The sequence below is a fragment of the Grus americana genome, chromosome 4 (assembly GCF_028858705.1).
Source record: "Grus americana isolate bGruAme1 chromosome 4, bGruAme1.mat, whole genome shotgun sequence".
Taxonomy (NCBI): Eukaryota; Metazoa; Chordata; class Aves; order Gruiformes; family Gruidae; genus Grus; species Grus americana.
In genome coordinates this window covers 35,573,474-35,588,646 of record NC_072855.1, presented here as the reverse complement: position 1 = coordinate 35,588,646, position 15,173 = coordinate 35,573,474, and the positions used below count along the sequence as shown (strand labels likewise).

Here is a 15,173-nt window from a genome sequence, read left to right as displayed (position 1 = left end):
TCTTTTTTTTTTTTTTAAATGAAGCAAAACTATTACTGTAGAAGGTCTGTGCAGTTGAATCTAGTACACATTTGTGGGATGCATGGTGCTCTGTGGGCACATCGAGTGAAAAGATTTTCCCCATAAGGGATGGAGAGAAGCTAGAGTTAAGTATTTTCCCAGGTTTTACTCTTAGCTTTCCTTTCTTTAGATTCTTCAGTTTGAAGAAATTTTGGCCAACCCTTCATACCGAGAGCACTTCCGAATCTATATGGAAAGGATGGACAAGATGGCTTTGATCGGTCTCTGGGAGTCTGTGGAGTATCTAAAGAATGCTAACAAGGTGGAAGAAATTGCAAGTCCATGAGGCTTGTACATTAATGGGAATCTCTGCTTGTTGTGATCTTGATGTTAGGAAATGCCTTTGTATTTATGTTTTTAAAATAGCAATAACATAGGATGGATGCTAAACAATTTAGGTTTTTTAACTTCTTCATGTCAATGTTTGAGGATAATATGGCAATTTAAAACGGTGAACTGTTGTGATGATGGTTTACTGTTGTTTTGTGTAGCAACATGACCTGTAAAAAGGATATTTGATATGCAAAAGTAGTGGAATTATTTCCCCCTCCACCAGAGAAAGAACTTACAGTAATATATTGGCTTTAGTTGTATCAGCTCATGTGAAACTTTAAAGTACATTACTGTTTGATGGTCTGTACATAAACTTCTCATCTTTCCAATAACATGTAAGCCATTCAGTCCAAAACCCTGAAAATTTATGAATATATGTTTTTTAAATCCTTTTGAAAGAGAGATTTTGCTCTAAGAGACCCCTTCTTTTCCCTGTTCTGTTGCTGTATAAGCAGCTGAGTTTCTCCAGCAGTGCAGCACTACTGCTAGAGGGAAGAAACAACACTATATTGTAATTTGTGCTAAAATAAAGTAGGAATGAGAACCCTGAAACATGAATAGGAAATATCACTTAAAGTTCCAAGAAGCATCCTGGAGCAATGATGCAGAGCAAGAATATAGAGGACAAATTTGCTGTTTGTGAGCAGTGGGGTGGATTTTTGGAGGAAACTGTCTTAAACCTCCAGGATTCACACTAGCATGAAATACTTAATAATGAGATTCATATCAGTTAACTTTTTATTCACTGTAATTTTATTATTCTCCTATGTAAAAAGATTCTAGGCAATTGGAAAACACAAATAACATCCTGTAACCAAAGTGGCAAATTTGCAGTGAGTAGAAAGCCATTAATACAATCTGAAGAAATGGCTAACAGCCGAGTCGGGCTAGAAAGTGTTCAGAAAAATGGTTTGTCAGTTGCATAAATCAGTTTTGATTTGCAAACTGCTCGTGATTGGAAAAGGTGCTATAAAACATTTTATGACCTTTCAGCTGTGATTTCTCTCCTTGCTTTCAAAACAGTAGGTATAGTGCCTTTATTCGAGACCCATTTTTTTAAAGAGATTCTAACATACTGTGCTCCTGTTGCTCCATGGAGCGTAAACGTTGTCTGCCACTACAGGGGCAGCTTTGATTACAGAAAAGTAGCATTGTGCAGCCGTGTGGCTGTGATATTGTCACATGAGGCAGGCAAGCACATTGTGCCATACTAAGGGAGTGGGTAAAACCTTTTTAATTCAGATCAGTTTAGAGAGATGATAGTTTAGAGAGATGATAATTTAGAGAGATGATCCTGTGCGCTGTTCTGTGCTCAGTGGAAATACCCAGCCTTGTGTACTGGTAAACAACTCTTCAGGTGTGCTTTTTTCCTTTTCTTTTTTCTTTTTTTTTTTTCTTTTCCCCACTCAAAAATTAATTGTAGTGATGTATGAAGTGAGTTGATTCTATCCAGCAGAAGAGAGCCGGTAACAGCTGAACTCTACAATCTGAACTTAAAATGGTGACCACAATGTTGCTCTAGCACTTTTTTTCCCTTTTAATACCACTTTTGGAGCATACTTTTAAAAGCAGTGGGTGTGGAAGCTATGGTAATTTTAGAGCACAGCTGTTTCTTCACTTAACAAATATCGATATTTATCTTGTGAAATTGACTGCTTAGCATAGGTTTGCAGGCAGAGTGCTTGATTCCAGTAAGAGATTCACAAATGTGTTCTCATACATCTGGGTGTGAAATTAGCTTGATCATCCTTCAAATTAGGCACCTGGATCCTGAGGCATCCTGATATTTTTAACATTTTTTCATTATTCTCTCCTCCCTCCCCCTCCCTCCTTGCTTCCTAGGCTGAAATACCTCAACTGGTGAGTGAAATTTATCAGAAATTCTTTGTGGAAAGCAGAGAAATACCTGTGGAAAAATCCCTTTATAAAGAAATACAGCAAAGTCTTGTGGGAAATAAAGGCATTGAAGTATTCTACAGAATTCAGGCAGATGTTTATGAAACTCTAAAGGACAGATACTACCCCTCATTCATTGTCAGTGATTTATATGAGAGATCAGTCAAGAAGGAAGAAGAAAAAAGTTCCACTCAGCTAACTCCTGAGGACAAAGATGAAGTGGTGAGTCACATGGATAGTTTCTTTCGCTATTATTTAACGTGATCTGAAGACAATCTCGAATAAAGCATATAGCCCTTGAGCTTTGGACTACTTTTTTTTTTCTGATGTATTTATAAATATTATCGCTCTTGTGGTTTCATCAGGTAAACCTGGTATGTTTACAAGCCCTTTGAAACAAAATGTTACAAAAATCACTGACTACTTAAAGTTTAAATTAGTTAAAATAGATATTTCAGGTTCCCAAGCCTTCTGTATTCCGTATTTTTTGTTATGCTCCTTAGTATCAGAGAATGCAAAACATACCTCATACAAGCTGAGCTGCTCTGCTTTCAAATGAAGGAAATCTCACTGAAACATCAGTAGGTTTCTATCTAGACTTTGTCTGTCCCTGTCCCCTGTGAATTTCCTAGCTACTAAATAGGTATTAAAAGTTGCACAAAAGAAGAGGAAAAAGTAATGAGAAAGATAATCTTAGCCTATTGATTTATTCAATAAATTAATAAATTAATAAAACAGATTAAAATAGCACTAGAACTGGAAATACTGAAACAGAGCATTCAAAATGTCATAAGCAATAACCCAACGGCAGCTCTCCTGGGGCAGGTTTTTTCAGGGGTTCTCTAAATCGGTCATGTCGGGGGAACTTGTGTTACGTTTATCTAAGAACATTTTGACAAGAGCATCTCTCAGACTAGTGAGCATCTTTCAGTCAGGCTGCCGCTTCAGATCACCATGAGTATCTTCATTTCACACATGAACTTGCTCAGAACACAATGAAGTGTAATAGTTTGTCTAAAACTGGATCTAAATGGACAAATAAGCAGCAGAATCTTATCAGAGGTGCTGATCTACATTCTGCCATTTAGAAATATTTTTTCCAGAATCTAAGGCTTTTGTATTTACTGCTTAAATATGATTTTAATTTCTGTAGGTGACCTATTATAGTCTTCGTAGTCTGCATATCAGCAAATCTGCAGAGATGAGCTATTATAAGTAAATTACTTCCAGTATGAACTTTTAGAACTTGCTGAATTTTTCATTGTTTGTTTCTCCCTGTATTCTTTTCCTTGATAAAAGATTCAAGACGTGTTTTCTACTTTTCTCACTGCTAACTCAGCTATGTGGTAGGTACTTCAAAGACTTTCTGTCCTTGTGTTTGCAACCATTGGGACTTTGAAAAAAGACTTACTGGTTTTGTCTGGAACTTTCTAAGTATTAAACATCGTGCTTTTCAAGCTTTTTATATATTTTATTCAGAGTCAAACAGAGATAACCATTTCTCTATGAAAACTGACACAACATTTTAGGGCTAGCTGTCTTCTGTCAGATAACATTTATTATAGCTGCCAAAAAATTAGATTTTTGACAGCAGCATCATCTGCCCTTCCTCTGAGTCCTTGTATATGTATGTGTCAGATTTGAAGGCTGCGTCTGCTGTGAAACCTTAAAGACTAATATATTGCCAAGTTTGCTTATATGGTTAAAGGTTTTTTTTTGCATTTTAGGCAACGAATTAAATATGAAGTCATGTATACTGTTAGAGCATGTCTCAAATAGAGCAATCCAAATGGCTCTGTACCTTGCTTCACTGTCTTTGAGGTGAAAATAAATTATAAGAAATTCTTTCTGAAGCTTCCAGTGTGCTTTCAGATGTTGGTGAAAATGTACTACTGGCTAATAGGTTGTGTTTTTTTTCTCTTCCCATATATAGGAAGCCATAGCTGAGAAATCTGACATTTCTAGGAGGATCCATATTGTTAGCAAATACTAATTGTTTTTGTTTTAATTTAGGTTTTGGAGATCTGTGTCCTCACTTCCTGGGGCGTTGTGGGAGCTACCTACATTAACTTTCTATAAATTTCACTATTGTAGCTGGATAGGTAGAAGGCCATCTAGTGTCCTCATGGAGGGGAGGGCAAAAGGGTGAGCCCTGATTAAATTTGAGAAAAGCAAATCAGAAGATCGGAATGGGGGCAAGGCCAGAGTGCTGGTTCTGCTGCACATGGAACGAGCTCTTTCTTCTTTCTTTTGATCCGTTAGCACTTAGATAGACTTGATCACGAGATAGACTTGATCCTTAGACAAACCTCCTTTAAAAGGTCATGAGTAGACATAAAAATACAGAAGGAAGCAGTGCTTACGTTAAGCACTTTGAAGAAAGAAGGTCTAGTGGTTACATCAGTGCTGTGTGTGTCAGATTGCTAAAATAAGCCCAAAGTCTGTGTTCTGCAGCACTCACAGAAATGGAAGTCATTATCAGTTTAGCAATCGGGAAAATGTCACAATCCTTTGTGATCTCAGCTTTGAGTGTGGTGTTTGTTTATTTGCTAAATTTGATAATTTGAATACAGTTATCTTGTAATTCTAGCATTTTTGAGATAAACCTAGTCATTCAGCACAGTGATTTTTGCTGTAAGTGTCTGAAATGTTAATGACAGAAATCATGTACCCTACCTCTGGGAGCACAGCCTTACTTATTTGTAATTAATTGCAATCCTGTGATTACTAGAACCAAACTTCATATGAAAATTCTTTTAATTCTTCAGTGTTGAAAATAGCATTTTTTGATTCATTTTGACTTCTGCGCTTCCCAACAAGTATAAGTTTTTATTTTATGGTTCTGTTCAATAGCAGTTTGAATAACACCCAGCATTGTTAATTATTATTTGTATTATTATTGTGCCAGGAGATGACAACAAGCTTCCATGAGCTGAGCTCTGTACACATGCTTGGAGGCAGTCTCTGACCTGAGGAGTTTACAGACCATGCAGAATAGACAGAAGAAAGGATGGGGCATAGAGCTAATGTTATTTACTCAGGCACATAGCAGGCAAATGCAGAGCTGGAAAAGGGCATGGGTTTCTTAGCCTGGAACTCTGACTTCTGTATTATGTTACCCTCCCTTATAAGGATCACACTAAGGAGATTAATTATTGTTGCTACTGTATCTCTTCTCGGATGTTTTTTACTAAGATGTAAAATACTGCAGAATTTACAGTAGAATTGTCTCCTCAAAAACTCCCAGAATTTAGTAGAGTATGAGACTTCCTTCTGTTAGCTTTTTGTTAATTATATAAAGATATAGCTTACTTAGTGGGAATATAATTAAATAACACAGAACTCATGAGATTAGATTCATAGCTTCCCACAGATAAATTAAAATATATTCAGTCACAAGCAGACCTCAAAGATCTTTGAACATGGCAACGGTAACACCACAGTGCTGTGTTTGCTGGATCTCAAGGTCTTCATGCCTATTTGGGGAAGTACAGTAAAAAAGGGGAGGCTGAGGCAAATACCAAAAGATGTTAAAGAGAATGTCACTGAAAGGTGTGAAGTTTTCTATTTTTTGGCATGCCTGTAGTACACAAGATGGAAAAAGCTATTGGTTTGTCTGAATGAATACAAGAAAATGATTTATGAGTTTAGGGTAATGCATAATTGCTTTTAACACATTTTTATTAACTCTTCTAAAAACAGCAGTAAAATCTGTTTATGGAGAGAACGGACTTGGTTCTGCAGGCTGATAAATCTGTTTTGTGAAGGTTTGTGGGAGGCAGGATGGTTTGTTAAAACTGGATTTTTTTTGTTTTGTGTGTCCCTGTCCCCCATCTCATTATCTTTCAGCTCAGAGCTAAGTATTTGCTTTTCTCTCTGGCTCTGAGTATTGATCATTACTACTAAGCTGTTGTTGCTTTTGAAATAATCTTTGATTCTTCCTCTCATTTACACTAAAGCCTTAGCTTGAAGGTCATTTTACACAGTTGGCAAGAGTTGCCAAAGAGCTGTAGTATAAATGGTAATGAGGCTTTCTCTGTTGTGTTGGGTCTTTTTTAACAGACATGTTTCATGTTGGATCTGATGGTTGGAATATCTATTAGAATCTTTTATACCTACATTTTCGTCTGTATCAAGAGTTAAGTGTTCTTATACGTAAAATGCTTATGGAGCAAACAGTAACTGTCTCCTTTTTCGTATTAACAATGCAATTACTCCCATCCTCTGTTCCTAGAGCCAAGGTTGTGAAGAAGCTACTGAAGAATGCAGCACAAGAATTAATGAACAGGCCAGTTATGCTGTAAATAAACTTCGCCAGCTAAATGACAAGCTTGAGTATAAGAAACAGGCTCTAAATTCCATATGTAATTCACCAAAACCTGACAAAAAGGTAAGTATCTTCACTGTATTTGGTCTTTTTTTTAATATATATTATGTGTGTGTTTGTGTAATACCAGTTGTCAAGCTCTTTTTGGACAGGTCCAATTGCTTTTTTTAATTAGCCCATTATAGAAAGTGAAATCAGAGCTTAGTTTTAATTGGGGTTTTTTTTCAATTTTTTAAAGCTGTTGTAACTAAAATTGCAAATATGATTTATATTGCTTGCTTTGTCATAGAATGACAACCTCTCTTTCAGTGGTCTTGCTGCTTTGTCAGTGGCAAATAGTATTTCTTCTTTACGTCTCTACCCACCTATATCTGTATAATTCTTTATGGCAGCTTGTTTCGTGTCCCTGCCGCATCTGCAGCAGTGCAGTGGAGGGATGTGCTAGTTAACTTCTGCTCCCTCTGCTGGCTTTGAAATATCACAGCACAGTTTCATAATCTCTACGGTTGTGACTGGCTTGTTTAAATAAAGGTGGGGGGAGAAACCCAAACCTATAGAAGTGACTGATTTCCTTTATAAGGAGCTGGGAGAAATCTGCAGGGCACACTTTCATCAGACTAAAAATTCTGAGGGATATGAAAATTCGGCTCTCTGGGCTTGGATTAAAAAAAACCTTAAAAATCTCTTTTTCTCTTCGCAAAGTGCAACAGTTAAGCAATCTAAGATGATCTTCAGGCGGAAGCAAGTGATTTGCATTTGACTTAGGCCAACTCATTTGCATTGTTACTGAGGATGCTGTTACAGGACTGTTGTTCAGATGCAGCTGGGCCAAGCTTTTCAGGTGTAATGAGGTTGGTTGCAAATAGTAGATGGTGGGTGAGATGAACAAGTAGCTAAGGTGTCTCCCTAAAATGGCCTCCTGCTAGGGATGGCAGAAATGGACCTGGGCAGTAGTCATTGCTCAGGATCTGAGTGGTTCTTACATTTGTTCCTTCACTCAGGGTGAGTGCTAAGACGCTGATCTGAATAGAAGTTGACACCCCGCTCATTCTCTGCTGCCCCAGCTCTGGGGATAGCTGCCTCTAAGAGAAAGACATGGACAGTAGTGTTTGAGGCCAGCCTGGCTGGCTTCATTCCCTCTCTCCCTTCCACATCTCCCTTCTGCCAGAGGTTACTGCAGACAACTGGATATGTGTCCGCAGCTGGTCTGGGGTGTCCCGCTCACAGCTGCTCTGCTCTGTGTGTGGCCTCAGCTGGCAGAAGATGACTCTTAATTGTCATCCAACCACTGCTGTTCAGAGTGGTAAGAGCACAGATGTGTCCCCCTGCCCCCCCCCCCGCCTTTTTTAATGCCTATACTACTGCATTAGCATTTACCTGTGGAGCTTTTAAATGGATGGTTAGGGTTGACAGTGTGAGAGCATCTTGGCACAGGGACTTTATTTTTTCTCCTCTGGATGTGGCAGGGAAAAATTTGGTTCTTTGTCATATGAAGTAAAAAACGTTTCTGAAAATTCCCCAGTTTTGTGCCATATGAAGGGGAATGTCAGGCACAGGTTGTATTAAATGTTTTAACCTCTAGCTGTTCCTGGATTGTTTTTTTCTCTTTTTGAAATGCCTTTGCTGTGAGACCCATACAAAAGCCATATGTATATCTTTAAGTGGCTTCTAGCACTGTGAAACTCAGATGCCAGTCAGTCAAGGAAGAAAGCTGCTCGTTTGAGCCGCATGTGGAATGCTGCTAGTTTTAAAAGAAAATGTTCCGTAGGGAGAAGTCTTATTTCACTTCTTTCTGTGGAATATAAAGAGTAGCAAAGATGACATGAACAGATGACAGTCAGTCTCAGGCAATATCTGTGGTGTACCGGACCCACTGCCGTAGAAGATAGCTTGATCTTTGGAGGTCTGTGACTGTGGTGCCACCCTCGGTCAGTGTCTCACGCCCGAAGCTCAGCAGCTGTCTCCCTTGGGTCTGTGAGTGCAGTCTGATGTCACCTTCTGCAACCACGCTAAATGTGCGGGGACCACATTCTTTCTAGAGTTCAATCTTGTCATCCTCAGCAGCAAAGCAAAACCTTAACATTCCCCACGCAGAGCACTTTCTAGTGCTTGCGAAGACTTATTTTCAAACAAAACTGGGTGACACAATTGTTGAAATGAAATGGGACTTTACTGAACAGAAAAATGCCTCTGTCTCTACCAGGAATTATGTGGAAGTCAGAAGGATTTTATGTTAACGTGTTCAGATCTTTCATATTTCCAGTGTACCTGTATCAGGAGTGAACATAAAACTCACTTTGAGAAATTCTAAGAGGTGGTCTTATAACGAACTAGGTTTTAAGTTAGAATTTGCGTCATGGCCAAAAAGAGAAGTACAAAACAAGTACTGAATAAAAGTGGGTGTGCTTGTGTATGCGTGAGTTAGGTGATACCATTTGTTTCTGTAGCATTATAGTTTTATTTTTTTCTTTGATACGAAAAGTACTGTATAACTAAAACTTTATATATTGTAGCATTCACATGGATGTATCACTTATCTGTTCCCTTTGCATTCTTGAGAAATAATAGCTATGTTCTTTCTATACTTAAGCTCTTGGGGAGGCGGGGATTGTGCCCCTTCTAAAGTAGTGAGGTTTTCCCTGTATTTTTTTTCCTTCTAAAATATTCTTTGTCTTTGACAATATATACATCTTTGAAATAGAATAATAAAATGGATCTAGTGTTGCTATAGTCTCAGTATTTGTTTTATAAGCGTAGCAGCTATTTACTTATGATGAAACCTTACCAGTTCTTCTGTATTTATTGATTGTTCCTGAATGCCACTTACACGAGTCCATGTAAGGTGACTGCAGAGCAATCTGTATGTCAATAGTAAATAGGTTAAAATACTAAATTATCCTGAAGGTTAGGTATATGCTAGAAGGTTGTTATGTAGCTGTTGCGTAGATATTTCACATCTTATGTGAGACAAAAATTCTGAAAAAGAATTACTGTAGCTCTGTAGAATGTACTACTTGTGGTACAAGTCATACAACCAAAACTCATAAATTTGACTGTGTGGTATATCATTTTTAAAAAAATTTAAAAAATGACAGCTTCTTTTGCTGTGTTTCTAATGTCACATCTTCTGTATACTTCCAACTTTTCTTGTAATACTGTCTCCTGGTAGTATGTATGGTTACTTATTTTTTTGCTGATGTGATGCGATACACTATTTCTCCTTTATGAGATTATGCTAGTGAGCTATGTTTTGATGAGAACATCTTTTTAAATGTGTGCTTTCCACAATTATAAATCCTTCCCTTTCCAAAATTAAAATGGATAAGCGGTATTTTCTTGAGTGATTGTTAACATAGCTAAGTTCCTAGAAATGAAATCTATTCCCAGGTTCTTCAGTTGCATCATGTATATCTGAAAATGGTAAGGAGGATGTCTTCAGTAATGCATGTTTCAATAATTGCAACTTCAAGTTTGTGTAAAACATATAGTGTGTAATACATAATTCTATCTAAAGTGCCTTTTATGCTGATAGTGTGATAATAGCATGTCCTTCTAATTTGTTTTTTATTTTAGTATCAGGGTTGACCTTTAAGACTACTGCGTATTCTACAAGTTTATTAGAGGCATTATAGATTCTCTCACTTAACAATATTTTTTTAAAATCATGAGAGTTGTTCTTTCTTTCCCTGCTTTTGTACCTTTTCTCCTTTCTGAGTAGTGTCCATAAAGATGCAACTAGGCATGTTGCACAAGGTTTTTCTTAGTGATTGTAATCAATAAACTTTCCTCTGCAGATTGTTTCTAAGCTGAAGGATGAAATTACTCTGATGGAGAGAGAGCACAATGACCTTCAGCTTCACATTGCAAGAACAGACTGGTGGTGTGAGAATCTTGGCATGTGGAAAGCCTTCATTGTCTCAGGCGAGGTATGGGGGGGGTTATGGCTTTTTGTCTTCTGAGTCAGTTAAAACTTGCATGAAGAGAAGAATAAAAACCTGTCTTACTTTCCTTATACTTTTGTGTACACTGTGTTTACTTCGTATTTGGGGGGGGGGGGAGGGGAAACCCTAACCTCTTCTGAACTCCTTTGTTTCCCAGTGACTCCTATGATGCATATACAAAATTTCTAGTCCTTGGACACTGTTGTAACGGACTTATAAAAATACCTATATGTATGTGAACTGGTTTTGGCATTGGGTAATTTGCTACGTTAGGGGCATTGTGTTTCATGAGAACTGTCTCTTGTTATATTACCATGCTATCACACTTGGGTGCAGTTGTGTCTCTGCTATGTTTAAAAGGTGCAGTACTTACACTTTTTGTGTTTTGTAATATTGTATTTAATGGCAGTACAGTTTCAAAGGAGTAGAATACCCAGAAAGTGCTTTAAATCTATGAGGTGAAGGAGAAGTTAAATTTTTCTTTTTTCATTTTTTGTCTTGTTCTGCTTTTCTGTTTGGGTGTAGCCAGACAATTGTAGAATCAATGTAAAAAAAAATTGTAATGGAAACAAAAAGTATTACCATCTCATGGCTTTCTATTAACACTTTCCATGAAAGAAACCCAGTAAATGCTTGTTATGTAGTAACTGTAGGCTCACACTGTACATAAGCAATCTTCCTGACAGTATCACTTCAGAGAATTAAAGATTAATTGAATCTCTGCTGGCTTGCCTTCCTGTGCTAGTAAGAAAATGTTCCTTAAATAAGTATAAGTACTTTCCTAGATGTAATTTTTCTTGGAAGAAAAAATTACGTGCTCTTGAGTTTATTTGGTTGTGTCCTGAGCTCTTGCAAACTATTGATAGGTCTGTCAACAGTTAAACTCATTGTCCGTAAAAGAAGAAATAAATCCAACAGGTTAAAACCTCAAGGTGCCATTTTAAAAACCAAATTCTAAATGTGTAAACATCCAGGTTTGTTTTTGTTTTAATGCTGTTTGCAGGTGGCACAGTTGAGAACAGTGAAACTCTTAAGTTGTCTTTAAGAGTTCTCTGTAGCTTTTGAAGTCCGGTTTTAAAAAAACCGGCAATACCATGTGCAGCAAAACTGCAGAATGGCAGCTTTCTGGTAAGGGGCACCATACAGAACTACCCAACATCTCCCTTATTACCAGATGAGAAGGTGGTTCAGCTCAGTAAGAGGGAGGCTTCTAATTACTTGCTACCTTAACTATAACTTATAAGTAGTACTGGATTAGATAATTAAATGCAGGCTTGCATTAATTGTGCTGTTTGCAGCTCTCTGCTTCAAAGGGTAGGCTGGAGAAAACATTAATGTTGTAGTTATCCATGTTAATTAATTGCTCAGGAATGTTCTGGCTGCAGTTGATGATTTCAGGGGGTATGAGTAGGTGACATTGTCTTCCTATCTGCAAAATATGCTGTTGCTAATCCTAGCATATAACTGTGATTTTAGAAAGAGAAAAACTTCGTAGCCCTATGTTTTTTGCAGAAAAGCTTAGTAAGAGTAAATTTTGCTATAGAATTTGAGCTGAAAGGGTAATAGCTTGTTATCAACCTTTTAAACTGATCTACTAAACCAGTTGATAGATAATGCATAAACCTGCTGCTGTCTTTTGGTAACTGATATTTCTTATAAAACTGTCTTTTGGAGACTCAGCATTTTGGCTGGTTGGTAGAGGTTGAAAAAAAGACAGTAGGAACATGCAGAATGAGGGGACCCATGATAACACCTTGTCTAATTCTGTGAGTCACTTCCCCATGACAAGTATATTCCCCCCCTATACCAGCAGGTATAAAACTTAGAGCTGTGTAACCTAACCTGTTCTACTTGCTTTAATGGTTTTGGCCTTGCGTCATTTCGTATTGTAGCAGATGTTCTGTCTCCTCTGTCTGAAGAAGGAAGACTGTTTCAGAGCATAACATCTTTTTAAAAATCTATTACTTTCACAAGGAATGGAGTTTGTAGATTTGAATAACATTTAAAAAAATAGCTTGTCTTGCTCATTTAAATATCTTGGAATTTAGGATGTTTATGCTCAGTGGAAGTTAAGAAAATTACCTTCCTGTGAATTGAGGAAAACAACGGTGTGTCCGATACGCCTTCTGCATGGTCGTGCTATGTTTAAAAGGGACTTTTAAGGGACTTTTTTTTTTTAACAGCAGTCTGGTTAGCCCCTATTTCACTGCTGCACAGCTTGGGTGGGCTGTTTCAGAAAGCTGCTCTGACTGAAGGCAGTTTCTGGTGAGTCATACAGTTCTTCACTGGCTTAATGACTGGGCTAATTTTTGTTAATGTTTAATCACTCCTGGCGGATGTCTGGACCAGCCCTTAGTGCTTCCAACAGGTGATTCAATGACTTTCCTTGGCAGCTTGTTTCTTTACTGAACTATTATTACAGTTTTTCCTAATGTTTACATTTTACCTACTGCAGCTAATAGCTCCTCCTGGGAAGTATTTAATAATATTTGTTCCTCATTTGTTTTTGCAATATTTCATTGAATGTTTCTTACTGTTACCATGCCACACACCCTGGTAAGAGGCGCTCACCTCTGGCATGCGCCTTGTAAGTTTTATTAAAGGATGTAGGTGTGTCAACATCCTTGTTCATATCTCTGTGTACTTTGGGACTTTGTGCCTTAGAGGGAGAAGGTAGAAATTTTTACCTTTTGTGGACTAGGTAACTATGGCATGCTAGTAGACAGTAAATTCTGAAACAATTAATCTTTACATTGTCTTGAGGATATGGAGTTCCTGCCAATGCTAAAAAAAAAAAAAAAACCCAACCCAATAGCCTGAAGCCACTTTGGGTACTTGAGGGCTGATTCTGTCCTTGCCAGGTAAGTAGCAGTGAATAACCTGAAAGACTCATGTGTAAGCTGAGGAAAGGGGCTGAGAAAGGGCTGAGGAGGAGACTTGTGGAAATGCCACCATAGGGGCTAATTCTGAGAGTCTTTGCCAGCGCTGTGAAACCATCAGGGCTGAGACTATCACACGACCTTTGGACTTGGAAAACCAAACCGGAGCACAAATGTTAAGTTTATGCTCATGAAGAATCAGAGCTAGAAGAGGGTTAGCGTGGTTCTCAAAGAACTGGATGATTTTTAGGATGAGAGTAATAGAAAATACGGTGAAATCTCACAGCATGGCATGCAAGGTTTGGCATTCAGCAGGAACTCTGGGCTTTGGCTCCAACCTGTTGGAGCACTTTTTGGCTGGAAGCAGTAGGTACACTGGTGGCTTGTCAGATGTGCAGTTCATCTTAAGTGGGCTGCAGATGTGAAAAAGGCAAATGTGGCCCTGAATACATGAGGAGTTTCTGTTTGAGATGAAGTGTTACCTAATTGTGCCCTTCCAGTACCTGAAGGGGGCCTACAGGAAAGATGGTGAGGGACTGTTTATCAGGGAGTGTAGTGACAGGACAAGGGGTAATGGCTTTAAACTGAAAGAGGGTAGATTTAGATTAGATGTTAGAAAGAAATTCTTTCCTGTGAGGGTGGTGAGGCACTGGAACAGGTTGCCCAGAGAGGCTGTGGATGCCCCCTCCCTGGAAGTGTTCAAGGCCAGGCTGGATGGGGCTTTGGGCAATGTGGTCTAGGGGAGGGTGTCCCTGCCCATGGCAGGGGGGTTGGAACTAGATGATCTTTAAGGTCCCTTCCAACCCAAACCATTCTATGAGTCTATGGTTACAGTCGTTCTGCAGGTGCTGGGCCATTGTGTTTGAGAAGGATGGAATCGAACGGATTAAATGAGGAACTTCTCCCATGAGAAGTGATTGTGAAAGCACTTTCGTTTGCTTAGCTTAGCAAAAGGGAGACTCAGAGGAATAAGACTGTCTATAAAAACACATCAATAAGGGTAAGCATAAGGGAGGGGTGAAGAGGTGGTGGAACAAATGGGAAATGAGTTTGGAAATTGAAAGGAAACTTCCAATGACCAGGGTGAGGGTCTAGAGCAGACTTCTAGTTTAACAGGGAGGGGAAAAAAAATTGTTTCACAAGTTTGAATTCATTCATGGTAGCAGTTGTATGAGATGGTACCTGTTACAGCAAAGGACGAGATCTCCTCATTTAGAAGACACCCTAAGATCCCATTTTTCTGTGTGTTTTCCAGTTGGCTCATTGATTGCGAAAAACAAATGCACAAGCACTTAAGTTGGTCAAAAATTTTGCTTTCTTAAGAAGATCCTGAAGACTTTCAGGTATTTTTATGAGGGTATTTGAAGGAAGTTGTGATGCATCTCCATCTAGTAATTAGAATTTAAATGATTTTGCCCATGGATCCTAACTTGAAAGCAGGAGGAGTACTAAGTCCTCCCATTTGAAAAAGTCCTTCCAGAGGGATGACTCTCTCCTGACAATTACAGTTCAGATGACCCTACACACGTGCAAATCCCTGCCCTGGGGACAAATGTGTACTGGAGAATGATAGGCATGACTCAAATCAGCATTTTCAGCACTGATCTCCTAGTTTTCAAAAGCTGCTGCCGGGAGGTGTTTGTGAGTTGTCTACAAACAAGTCCAATCTAGCTCAGGGGTAGACAGGGCAGGGTCTGTCCCAGGAGATCCCAGTCCTTCTGTGCCAGCTCCCTCTGA

The 15,173-nt window shown here is 38.5% G+C and overlaps 1 protein-coding gene across 1 annotated transcript in view; it reads left to right on the top strand.

The window, feature by feature from the left end:
• The window catches only part of SNX25 (sorting nexin 25), an 89,327-nt gene that overhangs the window by 60,133 nt on the left and 14,021 nt on the right, over positions 1-15,173 (top strand). The window contains exons 8-11 of the mRNA XM_054824497.1: positions 191-322; positions 2,236-2,511; positions 6,524-6,679; positions 10,411-10,542. Coding sequence (XP_054680472.1) covers positions 191-322; positions 2,236-2,511; positions 6,524-6,679; positions 10,411-10,542 — 696 coding nt within the window. The remainder of the gene's footprint in view (positions 1-190; positions 323-2,235; positions 2,512-6,523; positions 6,680-10,410; positions 10,543-15,173) is intronic.